At 39.2% G+C, this 26,229-nt stretch overlaps 1 protein-coding gene and 2 pseudogenes across 1 annotated transcript; all 3 read left to right on the top strand.

The window, feature by feature from the left end:
* Positions 1-6,289: 6,289 nt before the first annotated feature.
* Positions 6,290-6,718, top strand: LOC150018242 (proteasome maturation protein pseudogene; annotated as a pseudogene).
* Positions 6,719-23,251: 16,533 nt separating this feature from the next.
* LOC150018243 (olfactory receptor 6A2-like) lies at positions 23,252-24,287 on the top strand. Its single transcript, XM_090267678.1, is given in 1 exon segment — positions 23,252-24,287. A coding segment is annotated over 1 exon segment (984 nt). The 5' UTR covers positions 23,252-23,303.
* Positions 24,288-25,392: 1,105 nt separating this feature from the next.
* LOC150018244 (olfactory receptor 6B9-like) lies at positions 25,393-26,015 on the top strand (annotated as a pseudogene).
* Positions 26,016-26,229: the final 214 nt, after the last annotated feature.

Raw genomic sequence — 26,229 nt, forward strand, 5'->3', positions numbered from 1 at the left:
GTTGTTATGATAACTCTTTCATTACTGATTTTAGTAATTTGAGTCTTTTCTCTTTTTTTCTTGGTCAATCCTGCTAAATGTTTGTAAATTTTTGGGATGTTTTCCAAGAACCAACTCTTAGGCATAAGACCTAGGTTCTGGGAATAATGGTATAACTTTAGCAAGCCCCAATAAATCTGCTGCCCCCACAGTAACTGCTGATAGTGACTGCCTCTGGCCTTCAAAGATATTTTAGCCTGCTGGCAAGAATTTAGTAACTTCTCTGCTTTAGTAACTTCTCTATTCTCAGAGACAACTCCCCCAGAGCCATCTTCAGAGGGTCCATTTAACTCCTTCCCCCTTTATTCCCTTTAAAAGCCCTGCCTTACTATTGTTCAGAGCTGATGCCATTTTTGGTTTCATCTCACCTGTTGCAGCTGGCCAAATAAACTTTTTAAACTCATGACCTGTCCTCCTGTCATTTCTCTTCTCACTCTGCTGGACCTAACACTAACTTCTGATTACATTGGCATTCTCTTATTATTCTATATTTAATTAATTTTTTCTACAAATTTTAATTATTTTATAAAGTTTATTATCTGCTCACTTTGTATTTATTTTTCTCTTCGATTTCTATTTTCTCAGGTGAAATATTAGAATATTTGTTTGAGATATTGTTTTTCTTACCTATACAATCAACTCTACCTCCCTTGTCCTTATTCACATTTCAGCCAAATAGATCATTGTCTCATTTTGGTATCAGGGTAATACTGACCTCACTGAGTGAGTTGGGAAGTGTTCTTCTTTATATTTATTGAGAAAGTTTGAGAATAATTGGTATCAATTATGTTTGGTAGAATTTACCAGTGAAGCCATTTGGTCCTGAAATTTTGTTAGTTGAGAAGCTTTAGAATACTGATTCAATCTCCTGCTCAGTAATTGGCCTGCTAAGATTTTTTTTATTTCAGGCCTATCAAAAAGGATAGAAAAATATCAAATAAACAACCTTAACCTACATATAAAAGAACTAGAGAAACAACAACAAAGCCCAGAGTGAGTAGAAGGAAGGAAATAATCAAGATCAGAGCAGAATTAAATGACATAGGGACTAAAAGGACAGTTCAAATGATCAATAAATTCAGGACCTAGTTCTTTGAAATGATAAACAAAATTGACAAGCCTTTAACCAGACTCATCAAGAAAAAAGAGAGGACCCAAATAAATAAAATCAGAAATGAAAGAGGAGAAATAACAGCTGATACCACAGAAATACAAAGGATTGTAAGAAATTACTACAAACAACTATATGACAAAAAATTTGACAACCTGGATGAAATCGACAAATTTCTGGAAACATATAATCTTCCAAAACAGATTCAAGAAAAAGCAGAAAACATGAATAAACCAATGACAACTAGTGAAATTGAAGCAGTAATCAAAAAACTCCTGGAACACAAAAGCCCTGGACCAGGTGACTTCACAAGCAAATTTTACCAAACATTCAGGGAAGAACTAACTCCTATCCTTCTCAAACTATTTCAAAAATCCAAGAAGAGGGAATATTTCCCAACTCTATGAGTCCAGTGTTATCCTAATTCCAAAACCAGTTCAAAACACAATAAAGAAAGAAAACTACAGGCCAATATCACTGATGAACATAGATGCTAAAATCCTCAACAAAATATTGACAAACTGGATCCAGAAATACATTAAAAAGATCATACACCGCTATCAAGTGGGATTCATCACAGGGATGCAAGGATGGTATAATAGTCACAAATCAATAAATGTAGTACACCACATAAACAAAATGAAAGATAAATGTCACATGATCATATCAATAGATGTTGAAAAAGCACTTGACAAAGTTCAGCACCCATTTATGATAAAATTGCTCAGCAAAATGGGAATAGAGGAAGCATACCTCAACATAATAAAGCCATATATGAGAAACCTTCAATCAACATCATACTCAAGGGCAAAAACTTAAAGCTATCCCCTAAGATCAGGAACAAGACAAGGATGTCTACTCTCTCCATTTCCATTCAATATAGTTATGGAAGTTCTAGCCACAGTGATTAGACAAGAAAAAGAAGTAAAAGGCATCCAAATTGGAAAGGAAGAAGTAAAACTGTCATTATTTACAAATGACAGGATAGTGTACATAGAGAACCCTATAAGTTCCACCAAAAAACTACTTGACCTAATAAGTGAATTTGGCAAAATAGCAGGATACAAAGTCAATATTCAGAAATCAAAGGCATTTTTGTACATCAACAATGAAATACCAGAGATAGAAACTAGAAAAAATTCAATTTACTAGAGTAACAAGAAAAATAAAGTATGTAGGCATAAACTTAACTAAGGAAGTAAAAGAACTATACTTTGAAAATTACAGAACACTGAAGAAAGAAATTAAGGAAGATACAAATAAATGTAAGTATATATGATGTTCATGGATGGGGAGAATTAACATCATTAAAATGACCATACTACCCATAGCAATTTAGAGATTCAATGTAATCTCTATTAAAATACCAATGATATATTTCTCTGACCTAGAACAAATACCTCAGAAATTTATATGGAACCAAAAATAACCCCAAATAGCTTTAGTAATCTTGGGAAAGTAGAATAAAGTAGGAGGACTCACAATACTTGTTATCAAACTATATTACAAGGCCACTGTAATCACAACTGTCTGGTACTGGCATAAGAACAGACAAACAGATCAACAGAATGGAATAGAGAGCCTAGTAATAAACCCAGGTCTCTATGGTCAATTTTTTGATAAAGGGGGAAGGAGCATAAAATGGAGTGAAAAGAGCCTCTTCAACAAATGGTGTTCGGAGAACTGGACAGAGACATGCAAAAAAAAAAGCTTTTGTTCAGTGAAAGTAAACATCATCAAAATGAAAAAGGAACCAACCATATGGAAAAACATATTTGTCAGTGATACCTCTGACAAGTGTTCGATCTCCAAAATATATAAAGAACTTATATGACTCAACACCAGGAAGACAGACAATCCAATTAAAAAATGGGTGAAGAACCTGAACAGACACTTCTCTAAAGAGGACATATAGAGAGCCCATAGGCATATGAAAGAATGCTCAACATCACTAGCCATCAGAAAGATACAAATTAAAAGCACAATGAGATACCACCTCACACTGGTCAGAATAGCCATCATTAATAAATCAACAAACAAGTTCTGGCAAGGATGTGGAGAAAAGGGTACCCTAGTGTACTGTTGGTGGGAATGCAGACTAGTGCAGCCACTGTGGAAAACATTATGAAATTTCCTCAAAAAACTAATAATGAAGGACTTAAGGCCAAAATGGAGGCATAGTTAGAAACGCTGTGTCTCCCTCCACAACTAAGAAGAAATACAACTACATCAAAATTGGAGACAACCAGAAGTTCCAGAAAACTGAGCTGCATGAAAGTCCAACAAAGATACAAAGAAGAAATACTCGTCCGGACAGGTAGGAGGGGCAGAGCTGGGACAGAAAGGGCACGGTGTGGTGGCAGTGACAGCTGCCGTGGTCAGCCAGTGTAAAACACAGTCACACACTTAAAAAGTATGGAGGGACACTTGGGGAGCATTCTCAGCACCAGACCAGACCATGCAGCTCACGATTCCAGCACTGGGGAAAATAAAACCTCATTGCTTCTGACTGTGAAACCAATGGGGGTTGGGGTGGAGGAATAAACTGATGGTCTCTCAGCAGAGTCCGTTTGTTTAGAGGCCCCCATGGTCCTAGACTATCCTCAAAACCCCCCACTCTGGGAACCACAACAAGGGTAACAGCTAGAGAGGCACCAGTCCCATATGGGAAGTGGGAGAAGTGCCTGGAAAAGGGGCAAGTACTGAACAAGTGGCATTGTTCCCTCTCAGTCCTCTTCCCTACATACAGTGCCACAAAACAGTGAAATAGGTCACCCTGCACTGGAGAATACCTAAGACTCTGCCCCTTACAACATAACAGGTATGACAGCTCTACCTAAGACTGAGAGGCAAACACAGGAGACTGTCAATTTGAGGACACAGATAAGTATGGCCCCAAAGAGGCAACAGATCAAGGTTCCAGTGGAATAACTAAGCAACAAGGAGATAGCCAACCTAACAGACTCAGAGGTCAAAAGACTGGTGATAAAGATGCTCACAGATTTAACAGTTATGCTTGAGTATGGCAAACATAGAAGGAAAGAGGTGAAGATTAAGCTAAGTGAAATGAAGGAAAATCCACATGAAACCAATGGCGAAGGAAAGGAAACTAGGGTTCAAGTCAATGATATGGAGCATAAGGAAGAAATAAACAATCAACCAGTACTGTATAAAGATACAAGAACTGAAAAAAAAAAATGAGGAGAGACTTAGGAACCTCTGGGACAGTTTTAAACATGCCAACATCTGAATCATAGGGGTACCAGAAGGAGAAGAGGAAGAACAAGAAATTGAAAACTTATTTGAAAAAACAATGAAGAAAAGCTTCCAAAATTTGGTGAAGGAAATAGTCATACAAGTCCAGGAAGCAAAGAGAGTCCCAAACAAGCTAGACCTAAAGAGGACTACACCAAGACACATCATAATTAAAATGCCAAAGGTTAAAAATGAAGAGATAATCTTAAAAGCAGCAAGGTAAAAGAAGAGAGTTACCTACAAAAGGGTTCCTCTAAGACTGTCAGTTGATTTCTCAAAACAAACTTTGCAGGCAAAAAGGGACTGACAAGAAGTATTCACAGTGATGAAAAGCAAGGACCTACAACCAAGATTACTCTAACTAACGAAGCTATCATTTAGAATGGAAGGACAGATAAAGTGTTCCCAGACAAGATAAAGCTAAAGGAGTACATTATCACCAAGCCCTTATTATATGAAATGTTAAAGGGACTTATTTAAGAAAAAGAGGATCAAAACTATGAACATTAAAATGAGAACAGATTCATAACTATCAACAACAGAACCTAAAAAATAAAAATAAAAACAAAAAGAAACTAAACAAATAACCAGAATAGGAACAGAATCATAGATATGGGGATAATTCAGAGGGTTATCACTGGGAGAGGCACAGAAGAGAAATGGGGAAGTGGTGTAGGAATTAAGAAGCATAATAGGTAGGTAAGTATATATGTACAGGAGGGGAATAGACATGGGAAATTTAAGTATAATATAGAAAAGGGTGAAGTCAAAGAACTTACATGCACTACCCATGGACATGAATTAAGTGGTTGGGATTGCTTCAGGGAAGTGGGGTACTGGGTGGAGAGGAGTAAAGGGAAAAGAAATTGGGACAACTGTGACAGCATAATCAATAAAATATACTTTAAAAAGAAACTGAACAAAAAATGGAGCTGCTTTTTGATCCAGTGATTCCACTGCTGGGATTAAACCCAAAGAATCCTGAAACACCAGTTCAAAAACACCTATGCACCCCTATGTTCATAGCAGTGCTATTTACAATAGCCAAGTGCTGGAAACAGCCTAAACGCCCATCAATGGATGAGTGAATCAAAAAACTGGTACATTTACACAATGGAATACTACGCAGCAGAGAGAAAGAAGGAACTTCTACCTTTTGAGACAGAATGGATGGAATTGCAGAGTTTTATGCTTAGTGAAATAAGCCAATTGGCAAAAGACAAATACCATTATAATCTCACCTACTACAGGAACCTAATTAACAAAACAAACAAATGAGCAAAATAGAACCAGAAGCATAGAAACAAGGAACAAACTGACTTTGACCAAAGGGGAGGTGGGTAGGCGAGAATGGGGTAAAAAGGGGAAGGGTCTAGTCAAGGAACTAGTATAAATGACCCATGGACATGGACAACAGGGTGGGTATTGACTGTTGGAGTGGGAGGAGGTGGGCCAGGCAGGGGAGAGCAATAGGGGAAAAATGGGACAACTGTAATAGAACAACAATAAAAAATGGAAAATTAAAAAAAAAAATAAAACTATTTAAAAATGTTATTTCTGAATGTAGAATAGAATTTATTACAAATTATTTAATTATGAATGTAATTATTGTTGTAGGGATTTATTGTAGATAAGCACTATAAAAAAAAGATTTTCTATTTCTTCATGACTCAGTCTTGGTAGATTGATGGTGACAGGAAGCCAGGCCCTTGGGTAGTAGCTTTTTTTAATGCAAATTCAACTCTTTCAGCGGAAGACTGGAAGATGAGTGTTTTATTCTGCTCCCTCTGCATTGAGCCCTGGGGCAATAACCAGTCAAGAACTTTTCATTTGGCAAGGCTGGCTGTCGAGAGGCTGTTCGCAGAGCAAGCTGAAGATGAATACAAGATGAATACAAGAGGACCTGGATCTCAGCTAAAGGACAGCATTCCAATTACTGAACTTTCAGCAAGTGGACCTTTTGAAAGTCATGATCTTCTTTGAAAAGGTTTTACTTGTGTGAAAAATGAACTTTTGCCCAGTCATCCTCTTGAATTATCAGAAAAAAATTTCCAGCTCAACCAAGATAAAATGAATTTTTCCACGCTGAGAAACATCCAGGGTCTGTTTGCTCCACTAAAATTGCGAATGGAATTCAAGGCAGTGCAACAGGTTCAGCGTCTTCCATTCCTTCCAAGCTCAAATCTTCCACTGGATATTTTGAGGGGTAATGGTGAGACTACTGGATTTGAAGATATTCTTAATGACCCATCACAAAGAGAACTAATGAGAGAACCACACTTGATGGGGGAATATAAACTTGGTTTACTGTAATGCAGTGTGGTGATCATGGAAATGAAGGGGCTGCATCTTGTTTGTAGTCATCTTTTTACTATAATTGTATGTATACAATATTAAAAGTACTGACACATGAAAAAAAAGAACTTTTCATTTGTTTGCTACTGTCAGATCATGTACACCTGGACTTTGGTGTATGCTAATCAACCTGGCCCTGGACTTAGCAGTTCCCAAAAGATATGTTGATGGACTGAAACTTTCCCAGAGGAAATGCTAATGGACTTAGCCCAATATGTTAACTAAGCTGGTGTGGGAGGGGGAAAGCAATGAGATGTAAATAGCCTACTGAATATGTTAATAAGCAAACTCCCCCTTACTCGTCATCGGCAGCCGTCCGTCTCGAGAGACGATGGTGTAGCTTCTTAAGAGTCTATCTGCACCGCCGAGAATGGCTGTGCAGTCCGACTCGGGAGTGACACGGTATCTGTCTCCTCCCGTGTTGAATCGACATCTTGCGATGACGCTGGAGTGTCCTCTCCAGTGAAGCTGAAGCTACAGAGCCTGGGCAGGGTGATATGGAGGGTCTGCTGTTGCCCATGCAGCAGACCCCCCCTCTCTTCGCAGCTGAAGGGTCCAAGGGAAAGACGGAGTCAATACAGCTTGGCTTCAGGTGCGCCGCAGGAGTTGCCGGTGTTGACTACAACGTCAAACCGCCTTAGGGACTCCGGCTCCGGATTTTCTGTCGGGGTTTACTCCCTTAGCCTTTCCCCTGAAGAGGTATGCCGCAAGGCAGCGGAGGTTTTTTGGGGTCAGAGTTTTCCTTCTCTGATGTGCCCTGACTGGAAGATCGAACCAGCGACACTTAGCTCACAGGTCGACGCTCAATCCACTGAGCCAAACCAGCCAGGGCAACCCCCTTACTGAAAGGTGTATAAAAAAGGTGCCTGCAGAAGTGCCCATGGCGATTCCTACAGCTCAGGAGGAGGACCGGGAGCCACCCTTCCTGTTTCCCTTTCTCCTACGGCCCACTGAGGACTGGGAGCTACCCCCACCCCCTCCGCCACCCTTTCCCTTGCTCCTACCTGCCGTTGAGTCAGTCCAGGGAATTGCCTCTCCCCTTAACCCTCTTCCCCCTTCCTTTGTTCCCTCAATAAATCACTTATATGTTCCCACAGCAGTCTCTGGGCGATTTCTCAGAGCAGGGTTGCCCTGACAGCTACCATCCTGTTGAATTTGTGAAGGGAAAGTCCACTGCCCACTGGAGTTAAGGTATTGAGAGGAGTGTCCTCTTGTGGCAGTCATAGAAGCTGGGGCACCGAACAGGTACTCAAGTTCCTGCATCAGAGACACTGATAACCTGGGGTGGAGCACAGAGAGAGAAGGCTAAAATGATACCCACTGTCCTCCCAGACCTCTGCAGAAGACTATAGCTGGCACCTATATGTGTGTTTAATTAGAAACTTGCACCTAAGGCCATCTCTATGAAAATAACCTAAAAGGCTTTAAAAAAAAAATTTACAGAAAGACTGGGTGCCTTGGTCTGTTGCTTTGCTGCTGTATCCTGGGGTATAGGCAGTTAAGAGCTGTTTTTCTGTTTGTCATAGTCCTGCAGGACCCACCAGAATAAACCTCACCGGCCATCAGGCCTAGTGATCAAGAGGTGTCTCCTGGGTGGCAGCCACACAAATTGCGGTGCCAGCTTGTTACAGAAACAGGGGAGTCCAAAAAACCCCAGAGTTTGCGGCTGGGGGATTGGGAGGAAGCAGCTTTCAGAATGCCTCCACATGCCTGAGGCTGGTGGCTAGTGTCTTTGTTATGCACAATGGCCTTAATGCATCCAAGGCCTCAGGTAGATGGGAGGGTCTTGGACCAGGGGATGGTATGGAGAAAGCACACAGAGCCTGCGTGAGGTTCTATGAGTGCTCAGAACTGAGTGCCATGCCCACTGCATCACAGTACACAGTCAGGGATTTAAAAATTAAGTGGCAGACCTTTTAGCTGGGCTGACCATAGAGTTTTGACTGGGGACAGGACGACCATGCGTTTTTGGGGAACTGACAATGCAATTTTAAGGAAAGGATGTACCTTGCTGCTTTGAAAAGGAAGGCTCTCCCTGTGGATTACAAAGGACTAACCATGCAGTTTACAAGGAGGCTGAGAACCCACGAGATTCTGGATTAAAAGCTGGTGGACACCATAACACAGACAAGGTCTCCCCAATCAGAACTGAATAATTGGCAGCTACTGGTAAGGCTGAACTGTGTTTAGAAAGTAGGGAAACGGTATCTCTAACTTTTCTAAAACTAGCCTGGTTTGGTATGGGGAGGCAAGGATATGTGTTTATGGTGTTTTAAAGAATGTAAGACTTAACAGCAGAAATCCACAAATAATTAGATCTATATAACTGTGAAATAAACAACTCTTTCTTTTCACTAAACTCTGGTATTGAGAGTTAAAATTTAGGCTGTGGGCAATCAGGCCCCTAACTAAACAGCCCATGGGTTTCTATTCAATTGGAGCAGCCCAGGGGTTCTGTAACAAGCTGAGTACACAAGCTCCTTTCTGGGAGATACCTTGAGCAAGACAGAGGAAGAGCAAAAAGATGGTGGCTTCTGGCTTCTGTCTTTGAAAAGTATTTCAGCAGGTTCCTAGATGTGTGTTAAATTATATGCCTGCCCCTCAGGCTGATACTTTAAGATAAGCAAATTGATCTATTTTATAGAAAGTCTGAGCTTTATATAGTAGGCTGCGTCTGTGCTGGACCCTGGAGTGAGTCAGTCTTCAGGAGAACATTAGGAACTATTTTTCTGATCATTGTATCTTTGTGGACACAAGTCCCATTGGCTTTCAAAGCTAGATGTTTTTTGAAGTGGGCTTGTCTCTCAGGTGACAAGAGATGCCAGAGGTGGGGTTCAAACCTTTCACTCCCCAGGGAGAAGCTTGGGGTTTGAGTTTCCTCCCAATTGTGGGTTTTCATGCCAGGGGTGGGGTTTATAATGAAATTGTGTCTCAGCCTCTCCTACCCATTGTGATGTGGCTTTTTTCCCTCATGTCTCCAATGTATAGGAGTAGCCCATCTAGTTTTAGGGTTTGTTTCAGAGAAAATTTTTTTATATGTAGCTATAGATTTGGAGTGTCTGTGGGAGAAGGTGAGTTGAAGATCTTCCGATGTTGCCATCTTGACCTGGAATGCCCGTGCTTCTCTTTCTTTAGATTCAATGAGAGGAATTGCTATGGTCATCCTTTGAAGAGCAGTATCTTTGTTATCTTCTCTCTGAGCCATTTTGTCCAAATGAAAAAATTTGGGGAGATTTGTTACAGAAGTATTTCACATCTTTTGCCGGTGGAAATTATGTTATTTCATAGAGTCTTTTTAATTAAACATTCCACCTAATTTTTCAATATTTGATAATCCAATTTTCTTTGTATTTTCTCATAAATGTTTCTTTTTTCAAACACTGATACTTTTATAAAGTTTACTTATAACATCTGGAAATAAATATATCTTAGTATTTTATTTTTGAATTTATAACATTATAAAATGTATGTGGCAAAGTCACAAATTTTAACAAAAGTTGATTTTTAAACTAACAAAGGGGCAACCTAGGAAGATAGAATGTTTTAGGCAATAACTGCTCAACTTCAGCCAAACCAAATTAAAAAGAAATTGTGGTCCTATTGTAACAGAACCCACAGGCTGTTTAGTTAGGGGTCCGATTGCCCGCCGCCAGAATTATAACTCTCAATACCAGACTTTAGTGAAAAGAAAAAGAATTGTTTATTTGCACATAGTTCTGCCTCCCCCTCCCAGACCTGGCCAGTCTTAGGAAAGTCAGAAACACCATTTCCCTACTTCCTAGGCACAGTTCAGCTTTACCAGTAACTGCCAATCACTCAATTCTGATTGGGGAGGTCCTTTCTGTGCTATGGTGCCCTCCAGCTCTCAATGCAGAACTGCCTGGATTCTCAGCCTCCTTGTAAACTGCCTTCTTCCTGCAAACCGCATGGCGAGAACCTCTTCTTAAAGCAGTCTGGAGGCTTCCCTCAAAGCAGCCTGGAGACGCCCTCCTCCAAGCCACATGGAGGGAGCGCATGCTAAAATGTCTGCAGCTGCTTATATATCCCTGACTGCGTCCTCTGCCGCAGTGGGTGTTACAAACAGTTCTGACCATTCACAGAACCCTGTGCAGGCTCTGTAGGCTCCTTCCATACCATCCCACAGTCCAAGACCCCTCCCATCTTCCTGAGCCTTGGAAGTTTCAAAGCGGATCTTTGTGCAACAAAGTTTCCAGCCACTAGCCCCAGGCATGCAAAGGCATCCTGAAAGCTGCTTCCTTTTCCCTATCTCCCCGCTGCAAACTCTGGGGTTTGTTTTTGGACTCCCCTATTTCTGTAACACTATCCCCACCCACACTAGCAATAGCTGAGTGGGCAAGTCTAGACTTCCACTCTCACCAGACTGGTTAAAGGAAGGGCCAAGGATTATTTCCTCTGGAAGGTGTTGAGCTCCACTGCCCCACTGCCACCAGGTGTCAGTAAAGAGCTTGGATTACGGCCCCAATCCAGCAGTAATAAGGTGCCCTGCGTGGTGGAGAGTCAGGACACTCACCACCATCTACTGACACCAATAAGAGACCACCCATTGTGGTGTCAGTAGAGGCCACATGGTGAGCGGTACTAGGCACTCTTACTCCTCCCAGGAAGGTATCTGTAGAGCAACAAGGAGAGGGAATATATCCTTGCCCAGCAGTAACAAGAAGCTCCACATTTGGATGCCAATGGAAGGTGAAAAATAAATCTAGACTTCTTCCTGCACCTGGCAGTAACAAGGCTGTGTCCAACCTGTTCATATAGGAGAAATGTCAAAGAAAACCAGCTAAAGTAGAAGGTTTAAGTAAGATCCAAGTTTCACAAGAGAATATCAAATATATTCTGGTTGCAGTAGAAAATCGCTCATCATACCAAGAAACAGGAAGATCTCAAACTGAATGATAAAAAACAACCAAGAGATGCCAATACTGAGGTTATAGAAATGTCAGAATTATGGGTAAATATTTTAAAGTAGACAGCATAAAGAAAAATTATAAACACACTTAAAATGAAAAAAGAAAAGGTCTGAGTAAAGAAATAGAACATATAAAGAAGATGCAAATGGAAATTTTGAAATTTAAAGACTAAATAAGGAAATAAAAATGTTGAGTGGATGGGCTCAACATCAAAGTGGAGGAAGAGAGAAAAGAATAGAGGGGACAAGTGAGACTCACAAAAGATCTTAACATTCAGGTTATCAGAGTCTGGTTAGGAGAGGACCAAGATAGTGGGGCTGAAAAGGTACTCAGAAAAGTAATAGCTGAAAATCCTCAAATTTGGCAAAAAACAGACCTATAGATTCAAGAATCTGAGTGGATACTAAATAGGATAAGTCTAGTGAAATCCACAAGACATTTCAGAAACAAATTTCTGAAAACTGAATATAAATTAAAAACCTTGGAGCACAAGGGAGGGGCACACTACTTTTCTTTAAAAATAAATATTTTATTTATTTATTTTTATATACGGGAGAAGGGCAGGAGAAAGAGAGGGAGAGAAACATTGATGTTTGTCTCCCAAATGCTTCTGGACTGGAGACTGAACCTGCAATCCAGGCATGTGTCCTGACCAGGAATCTAACCCATGACATTTCACTTGCTGGATGATGCCCAATCAACTGAGTCATGCCGGTCAGGGCCAGCACACTACTTTTCAAGCACTGAAGCAAAACAGTCAACTCTAAATTGAATATCCAGTAAAAGTATCTTTCAGTAATGAAGAAGAAATCTAGCTATTCTCGGATGAAGAGAAACAAAGAAGATATTTTACCAAAAGACATACCCTTAAAGCATGGCTATAGAAAGTCCTCTAAACTGAAAGGAAATGATAAAAGAAATTTGTAACAATAGGAAGGAAGGAAGAACCCAGCAAACAAAAACATGGGTAAATATAAAGACTTTTTTTCTCTTCTATTTTCCTTTTTTTTAGTTGAGATATAACTGACATATAACATTCTGTAAGTTTAAGGTATACAAAATATTAATTTCATACATGTATGTATTGCAATGTGATTACCACCATGGTGTTAGCTGAAAGCTCCATCATAGCACATAAATTACAGTAATCAAGACTGTATTATTTATGGAGCCATAGACACATAGGTCAATGAAACAGAATATAGAAACTAAAAGTAAACCCATAGATATATGGTCACTGATTTTTTTTTTTTTTTTAAGTTCAAAAGTAATTCAATAGAGGAAAGAAATCCTTTTCAACAAATAGTTCTGGAACATTTGAGCATCCATGGATGAAAAAAATTAACCTGGACCTAAGTCTCACCTTATACAAAAATTAATTCAGGATGAGTCATGGTCCTACATGTAAAATGCAAAACTATAAAACTTAGATAGAAAAACATAAGAGAAAAATTTGGGGAACTATGGCTAGACCAAAAACTTTTTAGAATTCACACCTAAAAAATCCATAAAAGAAAAAATTGATAAATTAAACTTCAACAAAATTGAAAACTTTTGCTCTGTGTAAGACTCTGTTAAGAGGATCAAAGGAGAATCTACAGACTGGGGTAATATATTTGCAAGACATATAGAACTTGGGTCTGAGACATACTAAAAAACTCTCACAACATCAGTTAAAAAAACAATGAACACCCAAGTATAAAGTGGAACAAAGACACAGAGACATTTCACTGAAGCAATATACAGGAGACAAATAAATACTACATGAAAAGATGTTCAGTTTCATAGCCATTAGGTAAATGCAAATTAAGCCACAATAAGATACCACTATATATCTATCAAAAAGACTAAAACAAGAAATAGTGACAATACCAAATGATGGCAAGGATATGAGAAACTACATCACATATGATTGTGGTGGTAATGTAAAATGTTATATCCACTCTGGAAATGGTTTTGGAAGTTTCTTTTAAAAATTAAGCATGTAATTGACATATGACTCAGCAATTGCACTTCTGTGTATTTATCCCAGAGAAATGAAAATTTAAATGTACATGAAAAGCTGTACATGAATGTTTATAACAGCTTTCTTCATAATAGCCTAAAATGGAAACAACTCAGATGTCCTGATTCAACTGGTGCATGTTTAAACCAACTGAGGTACATCCATAGTGTGTAATACTATTCAGCAATAAAAAAAAGAACTATTGATACACACAACAATCTGAATAAATCTACAGAGAATTATGCTATGTGAAAAAAGCCAATTGCAAATGAGTCCATTTGTATAGCATTTCAGAAATGAAAAATTATAGAAATAAATAACAGCTAGTGGTCACTAATGAAAGAATAGGGGCAGGATAGAAATAGGTCTTCCCATAAAAGGACGAAATGAGGATTCTGTATCCTGCCTGTATCCATGTCATTACCCTGTTTGTAATAATGGACAATAGGAAACCAGAAAGAGTACATGGAATCTTTCTGTAGTATTTCTTACAATTATCTAATAGCTTTTAGTTTAGTACTCTTCTTTTTCATGAGCATAATCATATATGCAAGCTGTGGTGTGGCACAGTGCATGCAAGGGGCTGCTGCCCAGACCACCCAGCTGGCTGTAGGAAGATTAAGAGACTTCTGGCCAAGATGGAGGTGCAGATAAATACGCTTCACCTCTGCACACAACTAAAGCAAAAATTACAACTAAACTACAAAACAAACATCACCCGGATTCATCATAAAATTGAGCTGTATGGAAGTCTGACAACCAGGGATTTAAAGAAGCCATATTCATCCAAATGGGTACCTGTTCTACAATAGGCCACACTACTAAGACAGGGAGTCAAAGCAGCTCTAACTAATACCCAGAAACAAACACAGGGAAGCTGCCAAATTGAGGAGACAAAGAAATGGGGCTCAAATTAAAGAACAGAACAAAACTCCAGGAAAAGACATAAATGAAATGGAGATAAGCAACCTATCAGATGCAGAGTTCAAAACACTGGTTATCAGGATGCTCAAGGAAATAAGTGGGTGCTGCAACAACATTAAAAAGACCCAGGATGAGGGTTTCATTAAGTGAAATGAAAAATACACAGGGAACCAACAGTGGAGGGGATGAAGCCAAGATTCAAATCAACGATTTTGGACATAAGGAAGAAAAAAGTGATTTCTGGCCAAGAGGGAAGTGTAGGTAGATATGCTTTGCCTCCTTCCACAACCATAAGAAGAATTACATCGACCTCAAAACGAAAAAGAACCAGAACTATCAGAAAATTGAACTGCATGGAAGTCTAATAAACAAAGATATAAAGAAGCAATACTCATCCAGACAGGTAGGAGGGGTGGAGAAGGGGCAGAGAGGACATGGTGTGGTGGCTGTGATGGTGGTGGTGGCAGCAAGGCAGTGGCTGTTGCCAGCCATCTGAAAGAGCAGCCATACATTATAAAAGCGGGGAGGGACACCGAGGGAGCGATCCCAGTCCCAGGCCAGGCTGTGCAGATCACAGTTCTAGCACCAGTAAAATAAAGCCTCAGTGCTTCTGTCTGTGAAAACCAGTAGGGGCTAGGGAGGCAAAAGAAACTGTCCCTCTATCATGAGAATCTGTTTAGAGGCCCTCTGGTCCTAGAATGTCTGCAAACCCACCCACTCTGGGAACCATCACCAGGGCAACAGGTAGAGGAAAGCCAGTTGCATACAGGAAGCAGGTAAAGTGATGGGGGAAAGGTCAAGGGCTGAGCAAGTGGCATTGTTCCCTCTCTGATCCCTCCCCCACATACAGAGTCACAAGGTGGTAAAATGGGTGACCCTGCACTGATGAATACATAAGCCTCTGCCCCATACAATGTAACAGGTGGGACAGCTCTACCTAAGACACAGAGGTGAATACTGGAGGCTGTCAAGTTGAGGAAACAGATAAGTATGGCCCAAAAGAGGGAGCAGATCAAGGCTCCAGTGGGAGAAATAAGTGACAAGGAGATAGCCAACCTAACAGATTCAGAGTTCAAAACACTGGTGATAATGATGCTCATAGACTTGACAGACATGACTGAGGGAAGAAATGCATAAGGGAAGAAGTGAAGGCTATATTAAGTGAAATGAAGAAAAATCCAATGGTGAAGGGAAGGAAGCCAGGCTTCAAATCAATGATTTGGAACATAACGAAGAAATAAACAGTCAAACAGTGCAGAATGAAGAAACAAGAATTAACAAAACAAAACAAACAAACAAAAAACAGGACAGGTTCAGCAACCTCTGGGACAAACAAACATACCAACATCCGAATCATAGGGGTGTCAAAAGAAGAGGAAGAGCAAGACATTGAAAAGTTATTTGAAAAAAATAATGAAAGAAAATTTCCCTAACTTGGTGAAGGAAATAGACATTCAAGTCCAGGAAGCACAGAGTCCCAAACAAGCTAGACCCAAAGAGGATCACACTAAGACACATCATAATTAAAATGCTAAAGATTAAAAATGAAGAGAGAATCTAAAAGCAGCAATATAAAAGAAGAGAGTTACCTACAAGAGTTCTTCTAAGAGTGTCAGCTGATTTCGCAAAAGAAACTTTGCAGGCAAGAAGACACTGGCAAGAAGTATTCAAAGTGATGAAAAGCAAGTACTTACAACCTAGATTACTCTATCCAACAAAGCTATCATTTAGAATAGAAGGGCAGATAAAGTACTTCCCAGACAAAGTAAAGCTAAAGGAGTTCATCATCACCAAGCTAATATTATATAAAATGTTGAAGGGAACTATATAAAAAAAATATCAAAACTATGAACATTAAAATGGCAACAAATGCACAACTATCAACAACTAAATCTAAAACACAAACTAAGAAGACAAACAGAACAGGAACAGAATCATAGACATGGGGCTCATCTGGAGGTTTATCAGCTGGGAGAGGGAAGAGGGAGAATGAAGAAAAGGTGCAGGGATTAAGAAGCATAATTGGTAGGTACAAAATAGACAGGGGTATGTTAAGAACAGTATAGGAAATGGAGAAGCCAAACAACTTATATGCATAACCCATGGACATGAACTAAGGGAAGGGGATTGCTGGAGGGAATGGGGGTACTGGGTGGAGGGGGGGCAAAAGGAGAAAAATTGGAAAAACTGTAATAGCAAAATCAATAAAATATTTAACAAATTAAAAAATCATATATGCAAATAATATTTTTGTATCTATCTTTTCAATATTTATTATTCATTTCTTTCATGTATTATATTCATAAAAACTGCCTAAGCATCATGAAATGATGGGGATAAAGAATATTTTGCCTTCTTCTGTCTTAATAAGAAAATATCTAGTATTTCACCATTATATATACATTTGATTTTAAAAAGATATTGATTTCATAAGCCTTTATCTGCAATTCCAAGCAACTTTGGAAATTAAGCATTTTTTCTAAGTTTGGGGCCTAAACTCACTGGATGACAAAATCTGTTATGAACTGATGAGACTAAGTGCCTTTATTTATTCCGCATTGTAAAAATAATCATAGGTTTTGCAGCAGAGACATTCACATGTTAGATAATAGAATTCTCCTTCTGAACTCTCTGGAGGTATTAGGAAATCATGTTGCACGCACTGGATTGCCTTTCTAAAATCTGAAAACTCCAAGTGTCCTATTTGTTTTGAATAATGGAATTTGGACCTGCATTTTTATTTTTTACTTTAAGGATGTATTCCCTCCATCCTCAAGGGTGTTTATCAAATGGATTAAACAGTATATATATTGAAATGATTATGGCTCATTTTATTTAGCCTATTGATGTGATTTGTTGACTGATAATAATCAGCAAAAGCAAACTGATATCAGCCTCAATAAATCTCAACTTTTATAAACCTTCCTTATTTAAACAGTACTACCACATCAACCAAGTCAATGCTAATTTAATCAGCTGCTTGCTTTGGTAGTTTGTCAACTAACAGTATAGTATGTCAATAATATTTATGTCCATACATATATTTCTTTATTCAAAATAGGGTTTACTACAATGTCTTTGGTACATGATCTCACTCAAAATTAGGATTTTCACTAAAGTTGGTAAAACAACCCCCCCACTACTAAATTTGACTGGCCTAAAAAAAAAAAAAAATAGGATTTTATTTTAAGGGCTTTTGCAGATATTCTTTTAAGCTCTATTCCTCTGACTGTTGCATCATTTTCTCTGGCTTGGGTACTTCTCCATGATTTCCTAAGTATATTTTCCATTTCTGAAGCACTAAATTCCTGTCATAAGATTGGTGAGGCTTACAAACAGCACAATGATCCAGACAATGATAACTGTCCAATCATACTTAGTTTGTTCTCATTATTTAAAATGAAGACTGTTTTCTCCCAATTAGTTATGAGAATCCCTCTTAAACTCAGAATATCAAAGGTCTTTCTCTTACATCTCCAAATATTGCCACAAATAATTCCTCTACAGTCTCAACAGATTTAGATTCGACAAATATTTATTGAGAAATACTCTGTTGCAGATGCTGATCTAAGAAACTTTCATTCATATATTCACTTACTCTTCACAACTCTGTGAGATAGGTATCAGAATTATTCCCATTTCACAGATAAGACAAGGGAGGCACACAAAGTTCAAAAACTTTTCCCAAGGTCATGTGGTTGAACACAAGCAGCATGACTGTGCAGCCCATAATATTAACCTCCACGTACACTGCTTACTATGGACTGCTTACCTTTCACAAACTTTGTTTCATTTAATCCTCAAAACACCTGTGATAAATGTTATTTTATGGAAAATAAACTGATAGGTAACAAAACCCTAGATTTAACAAAATATAAATTACAAACATGAAACTAAAACCCAGAAAACCTAATTCTCACTTCAGTGCTCCTTCTATGACATCATGAAATTAAGGGATGTAACCCACATGAGTTTAGAAGGTAAAGGAAGAAACAGTCTAGTATTGTTGAACCTCCATCATGTTGCAAGCACTTCATATATCTTATAATATTTACTCCTTTCAACAACTCTGTGAGGTAGATTAATCCCATTTGATAGATTATTAATCTAAAGTTCAAAGAGGTTAAATAAATTGCCCAAGATTAAACAACTGAGCTAGGATATAAAGCCAGGTTAGCCTGGTCCAAATCCAAAAGCTTTCTTTTGAGCAGGAATGTGGCAAGATAGAAAGAAATGCAGACTAACAAGGAAGGAGAAGGCAAGGGAGGTCATAGGTCATTGTGGCACCCTCTCCTTCATGTAACTTTCCTTTTAAACTTCTATTTTCCAAGTTTCCCAAACGTACCCTTTTCCAAAGACTCTGCCTGCCCCAGTCTTTTTTTCTTCTTTCTGTTGTATCTATTTTGGTCTCTTGGGCTCCAGCTTCAGAGCCATCCCAAAGCATCAGAAAGAAGGAGGAAAAAATAGGGACTACAGGAGGGAGGTGCAAGATAAAAGAATCTTTCCCGCTTGGCAGCATTCTCTGATCATGGCAAGAAGAGGTGGGGAAATCTCTGCAGCACCTTTCTTCATCCTGATGCTTCAACTTTCTTTTGTATACACTCCCTAAGTCTTTTTTATAACCAACCTGGTCACTTAGGAGGACCCTGAGTCAAAAACAGCAGAATAAAGTGAGTGGACTCTGTTCATGGCTGCATGCCTCTTCAAGTGGTCAGTTTGCTTTCTGTCCCATACATTTATCTTCTTATTCCTCTCCACATGTAATAAAACCCAAAGCCCTATCAACATTTTTCTTTTTATCCTCACCTGAGGACATTTTTCATTGCTTTTTTACAGAGAAAGGGAGAGAGAGAAACAACGACGTGAGAAGGAAACATTGGTTGGTTGCCTCCTGGATGCGCCCAGACCGAGGATTGTATGTGCCAGGACTGGGGATCAAACCCACAACATAGGTATGTGCTCTGACCGAGGATGGAACCCGCAACCTTTTGGTTACAGAATGATTCTCCAACCAACTGAGCCATACTGCCCAGGGCTCAACATTTTTCATATCTGTTTTATTTTATTGATATGTAGACCACTATCACTTTTTTCACCTTTTTTACTTGAAGCTGGTCTCTTTATTTATTCATACTCTTCCTGCCCTCCCTACACCTTTTATGATCTCCCATTCTTTGTCTGTCCTTTCTATATTATAGTTATCTTTACCTAATCTTCTCTCATTGGATCTGTTGTCTATATAGCAAATTTTTCTACCAAATATCATCCATTTTATCCACAGAAGATCCAATCTCTGTGAATGTAATCTAACTTCCTCATGTTTTATCTGGTCCCTGTGGATCTACTCACTCTTCTACATTTGATGTCTATTTTCCTTACATATTATTCCAACTCTGTCAAATTTTTTGGTAATACATTTAAATTCTCTACTCCTGATCACTTCCACACAACTCCTTTTTTACATTCTGCCTTCTTCATATTCTATTCCTATAATCTATTCCTATAATCTGTTCCTATAATCTATTCATCTATTCTGCCCATAAGTACCTTTCTCCATTTTCCATCTATTCATGCTTCTATACAACCATTATAATAGCTTTAATGATCAGTTACTAAAGCAGACCCTATAATAGTAACGATTGTCAAAAGGAGAGACAAAAATACTGGTAATTAATCTAATTAATCTATATCTGTTAAAATATAGGATGGGAACACTAATGAGAGGAGCTCACCAACAGTGAAGAGGAAAGGAGAAAAAGGACAGCTACTGTCTCCGTGAGGAGATGGCACATGAACCAAGACTTGAAGGCTAACTAGGAGTCAGCCGTGTAGCATGAGTAAAGCTACAGAGGTAACACACATGCTGTAAGCCAAGAGCTACAGGGTATAAAATACAATGAAGGCGGTGGCAAGAGATAAGGTTTTGGTGACAGCAGTGACAGGTCATAAAGTACTTATACACCATGTTAAATTTCTTGAACATTATTGTGTAAGCAATGGGTTACTATGAAAGGGTTTTAAGTAAGGGATTAAAATGGTCAAATTTGATCTTTAGGGGAGAGACTATAGGCAGTGAGATTAATTAGCAGTTCATGTGTGAAAGGCTAATTTTTTGTTAAAGTGTGCAGAGCATCAAATATGAAGGCAGAAAATATTGAAGGATAAGCAAAAAGGTCTGGGGTTAAGAGGGCCCAGTGCATGATGAATGGCATATGAGACAGGTATCGAGAAGAAAGAGCCAAGGCTAAGGTTACAAATGACAATTGCACTTTTGAGATTCCCATTTTTGAAACTAGCACACAATGTAGGGATGGGTATGGCAGCTTAAACTTTCAGGGATGAGAAGATGAAGATGTGTCCTTACCACTAGATTACGAGCTTCCTGAAGACTGAGCATATGTCTTATTTCTATTTTATGTGCCACAACTTTTAGTCTGTGGTCTGGAACATAGTTGATCCACCATAAATTTTGAAATAAATTGTGGATGTAGATGAAAAGAATGGGGGTGATGGGAAATACAAGCCAGGGATATGGGTATTTTGTAGTTGCACTGAAGTACTCTCATATTGAGAAACATGCCAAGGCTCAAGTACTGAGTAATACTCAACTATTAATAACAGAGCATAAAGAAAAGAAAAATTCAGTTATAAAACCATTAGCAGGTTTGATGTTTTTATATCCTGTATATAAATGAGATATACAGTATTTGTCTTTCTCTGTCTGGCTTATTCACTTAGTAGAATGTCCTTAAGGTACATCCATCATTACAAATGGCAGGATTTCTTTCCTTTTTATGGATGAATAATACTGATATATATATATATATACACACATACATACATACTTTTAGTTATAGGATGAATAACTTCCAGAGTACACATTTCACAATATATACTTGTATCAAATCATCACATTGTACAACTTAAATTTATACATTTATATGCCAATTATATATCAATAAAGCTGGAAAAAATAATTTTCAGGTTGAAGTCTGATGTGTGAGCACATTTGGCCCCTGCTAACCTCAGAAACAGGCATAAGACTGAAAAAGTAAAGAATCTCCTGAGGGGAAATAGCACCCAGGTGTTCAGCTGATTCTCTCCCCATTTTCTTTCCTAATCTCTGTACTCCCTTCCAATGCTACAACCATACAGAGGCCATAGGGGGACAATAGCCTTTTCTTTATACCAACTCCCATGTGGAAATGTCAACATTAGATCCAGAGCCCTAAAGTTTGGAAAGGACAAATTTTATTTTTGATACCAAGGTTAAAAAAAAAAAGAAAGAAAAGAAAAAAAAAAGAAAAAAAAAGTACTCTACTACATGTATCCTTTCTTTTTTTTTTTTTTTTAATACATGTATCCTTTTATATTGGTCTCCATACTGTCAAAATAACTAAACAAGGATACCATTAGACTAGGTGGCTTTAATGCCTTGGTAGTCTACATAGGTAAGCAAAACGAAACTTAAGCCAGAGTCCATTGTAAATGCACTCGTATCTGAGAAAACACAATTTTTAAACAGCCATCTAGGTCTTCCCAAATAGGGCAACCACTTAAGCTGTGACAAGTCAGATAATGTCCTTGCTTTACTGCCGCATCTGCTCTATAGAAAGAAGCCTTGCCTCTAGCTTCCGCCGGGGGGGGGGGGGGGGGGGGGGGGGGGGGGGGCACCTAAGCACTTTCAGTTTGGCACTGCCTGATTTGAATTGATGTTTGCTCAGATTTTAAGGTGCCTCAGTATAACTTTGAACAATACTAAAGGAAGGTGTTTCACTCTCATTCTCAGAGAACACAACTTTGAGAATAACTGGGACTCTCAGTTCTTTTGCCATCCAGAATCTGCTTCCTAATATGACTTCCAGGTGGGTCCTAGATCCTCCCTCTTAAGTACTAGGTTATGTAAGACTTTCACTCAACAGGTGCTGACCTTTTGGGGTTTTACTTTGTTCTCTTGCAGGAGATGACCTGCTTCCCTAGCTGAGCCTCAAAGATTCTCTCTCTTGGATGTAAATCCAGGATGTATCTTACAATTCTTCCTTCATTTGTCTGAATATTTTGAAAGCTCTGAGGTTCTGACTTCCTGGTTCCACCTCTTATTATTCATGTGACCTGGAATAAGTCACTTAATTATGCCTCAGTTTCCTTATGTATTAAGTGGGGTACAACTCAAGGTTCTTTGGAGAGTAAGTGAATTAATATCTGCAAAAATTTTAGAATGAGGACTGTACTAATAATACATAGCAAATGCCCAGTTGTGTTATACATTATTGTTATTCCTCCATTATGTAACTTATTTTCTCAAAACAGAGTTGCAATCCAGCTCACAGGCAAACTTTCATATTAGGGCATCCCAGACTCTCTAACTACTTTTATTTTTTATCTGTGTTCTCCAGGGACCAAATAGTATCACCTTTATCTAATGCTTATCAATACATGCTTCTCCAAGGGCCAGAACAGACTCCTACCCTATCTCCAATACAAAGACATTTATTCTTGACCACTTTTGCCTTAGCTTATTTTCAGATTACAAAAGAGAGCAACAGCCTCAGTTTGTGATGAATATGGAACACATACATTGCATTTTACCAGTATAAACCCACCAAGTGGAAGTCTAGGTTCTTGCTGCTGCCTCCTGAAGACACTCACGTCTCTTTCCTGAAGAACAGTGGGCAAGACCAACCCCATGGAACAAAGGAACCAGAGTGGGAGAGTCAGTGAGTTTGTGCTGTTAGGCTTTCCAGCTCCTGTGCCACTGCGGGCACTATTGTTTGCCCTTTCTCTGCTGGCCTATGTGTTGGTGCTGACTGAGAACACACTCATCATTGCGGCAATTAGGAACCACTCTGTCCTCCACAAACCCATGTACTTCTTTCTGGCTAATATGTCTTTCCTGGAGATCTGGTATGTTACTGTCACAATTCCAAAGATGCTAGCTGGCTTTGTTGGGTCCAAACAGGGCTATGGACAGCTAATTTCCTTCGAGGGCTGCATGACACAGCTCTATTTTTTCCTGGGTCTGGGCTGCACTGAGTGTGTCCTTCTTGCTGTTATGGCCTATGACCGCTATGTGGCCATCTGCCATCCTCTCCACTACGCTGTCATTGTCAGTGGCCGGCTCTGTGTGCAGCTGGCAGCCAGCTCCTGGGCTGGAGGTTTTGGCATCTCCATGGTTAAAGTTTTTCTCATTTCTCGCCTCTCTTACTGTGGCCCCAACATCATCAATCACTTTTTCTGTGATGTCTCCCCATTGCTCAACCTTTCATGCACTGACATGTCCACATCAGAGCTTACAGACTTTGTCCTGGCCATCTTCATCCTGCTGTGACCACTCTCTGTCACGGGGGCCTCCTACATGGCCATTACTGGTGCTGTGATGCGCATTCCCTCTGCTGCTGGGCGCCATAAAGCCTTTTCCACCTGTGCCTCTCACCTGACTGTTGTGGTCATCTTTTATGCAGCCAGTATTTTCATCTATGCCCGGCCAAAGGCACTTTCAGCTTTTGACACCAACAAGCTTGTCTCTGTACTTTATGCTGTCATTGTACCATTGCTCAACCCCATAATTTACTGCTTGCGCAACCAAGAGGTCAAGAGAGCCCTGCGCCATACTCTGCACTTTTACCAGGGTCAGGATACTAAGTCCAGAAACACTAACAGAGATGGGTAGAGGGAGGTATGCAAGTCTTAAAAAATGATCTTAGACTTGGGATCTATGTCTTCTATGAAGTCCAGAGAAGGTTCTAGGGCCTAAATTAGGGTCTAGAGTTTCAAAGGCAACACCAAGGAATGAGTCCAAGAGGAGGAAGAGGGATGGATTGCAAGGTAGCAGCTAGAAGCTGGATTTCTATGTAATTTACGTAGAGCAGGTTTATGCATCATGTATCCTGGTGGTGTGGGAAGGGTTGACTAAGTAGAAGACATGACTGAATTTTAATATTTACACAAACAAATGCATAACTCGTGCCTCTCTATATGGTCTTTCCTGGGTTTGCTCTTGGTTTTAGTTCTGACACAGAAGGTGTAGAAAAGGGAAGCAGAAGGAGAAAGCCATTCAGGGAAGCACAGGCTTCATTACAGAAAAGCATCAGGAAACTCTGGATGAGATCTCTTTCAGCCACAGGCCACCAGTTGCAGCCCATGAGGTAACAGAGCCCAAGAGGTGATCATTCTAGTGTTAATTCCAAGGCAAGGAAATAGGAAACTAAGAATTTTCGTGATGGCAATGTATCGCCTCCTGGGCTACAGAGGGGTTTTAGCTTCATTTCCTGATTGACTGCAGTCAGTGTACACATTGAACTAGTGGCTGAGTGAAGTTGTTTATTTAGTCTTCTGTCTCTCTAATTAGATTGCAAGCTCCATGGAGGCAAGAATCACATTTGTTTATTCATCATTTTATTAGTATGACCCAGGACAGTGTTCTAGCACATACTAGCTATGAAGAAACATGATAAATGAATATAATTTGGAGCCATGCAGGCAAGGCACATGTATCACACCTACAGATAGGATTGGCAAGTGCAGGAACTAAACCCTTCATGTTTCACTAGAGTATGGGGAGGTACAAATTGGCTCAGCCTCACTGAAAGGAAATTTGGTGACTTGTATCATGAAAACTAAAAATATTAAAAATACTGTGGTTCAGAAAGATCTGTATAGCTGGACATATAATATATAAGCCACAAATTATTTAAGCAACTCTTTATTTGTAGAAGTTTATCATATGTCTGTGTTTTTGTTATTTTAAATGGAATGCACTGACATGTTCTCTTTGATACCTGGTCATCGTGACCACAGGTTAATGTGTGCAGCTGATGGCTTTCTCCTGTGTGACTGGCTTCATGATTACTGTGATAAAAGTCTATTTCATTTCACATCTCATCTGTGGCTCCAATATCATGAACCACTTTTACTGGGACATCTCATCAGTCCTCAAACTTGCCTGCAAAGATGTACCCATAGCTGAGCTAGTGAGCTTTGCTTTTGGCTGTTGTCTTGTCTTCCCTCTAATCATTACCATCTTCTTCTGTGCCTACATTGTCTCCATCATTCTCTGTGTACCATCCACCCAGGGAAGGGAGAAAGCCTTCTCCACCTGTGCATCCCATCTCACTATAGTCATAATTTATTACACAGCCATGATTGTCATGCGTGTTCAATCCAGAGCTATTGCATCATTTAATTCCAACAAACTAATATCAACTGTATATGCAGTTCTCACACACTTGCTAAATCCCTATATCTACCAGCTTAGGAAACAGAGATCAAGAATGCTATCAAAAAGACTGTGGGGGTTGGCCCATGCCTTGAGGAGGAAACAGTGTCCCAGCAAGGATGCTATTCCCATGACACATCACAATTCTGCCTATTAGCTTGCTCTATAGGTCTGGATTCTTAAAGTCACAACATAGGAAGAGAGAAAAAAATTAAAAATTGAAACAACAGTATGTATTGCCTTAATTTAGAGCTATGTTAATATACACTATATATATTTGATCAGTACTTTGAAATGACAGAGTAATAATAAATGTTAACATATGTAAGATGGTCTTATTAACCCTTTAAATCTAATAAACTATTTTATTCTCATAACACTTCTATGAGTTATGATT

Source organism: Furipterus horrens, unplaced genomic scaffold, assembly GCF_987537825.1.
Source record: "Furipterus horrens unplaced genomic scaffold, mFurHor1.1.pri manual_scaffold_2, whole genome shotgun sequence".
Classification (NCBI taxonomy): domain Eukaryota; kingdom Metazoa; phylum Chordata; class Mammalia; order Chiroptera; family Furipteridae; genus Furipterus; species Furipterus horrens.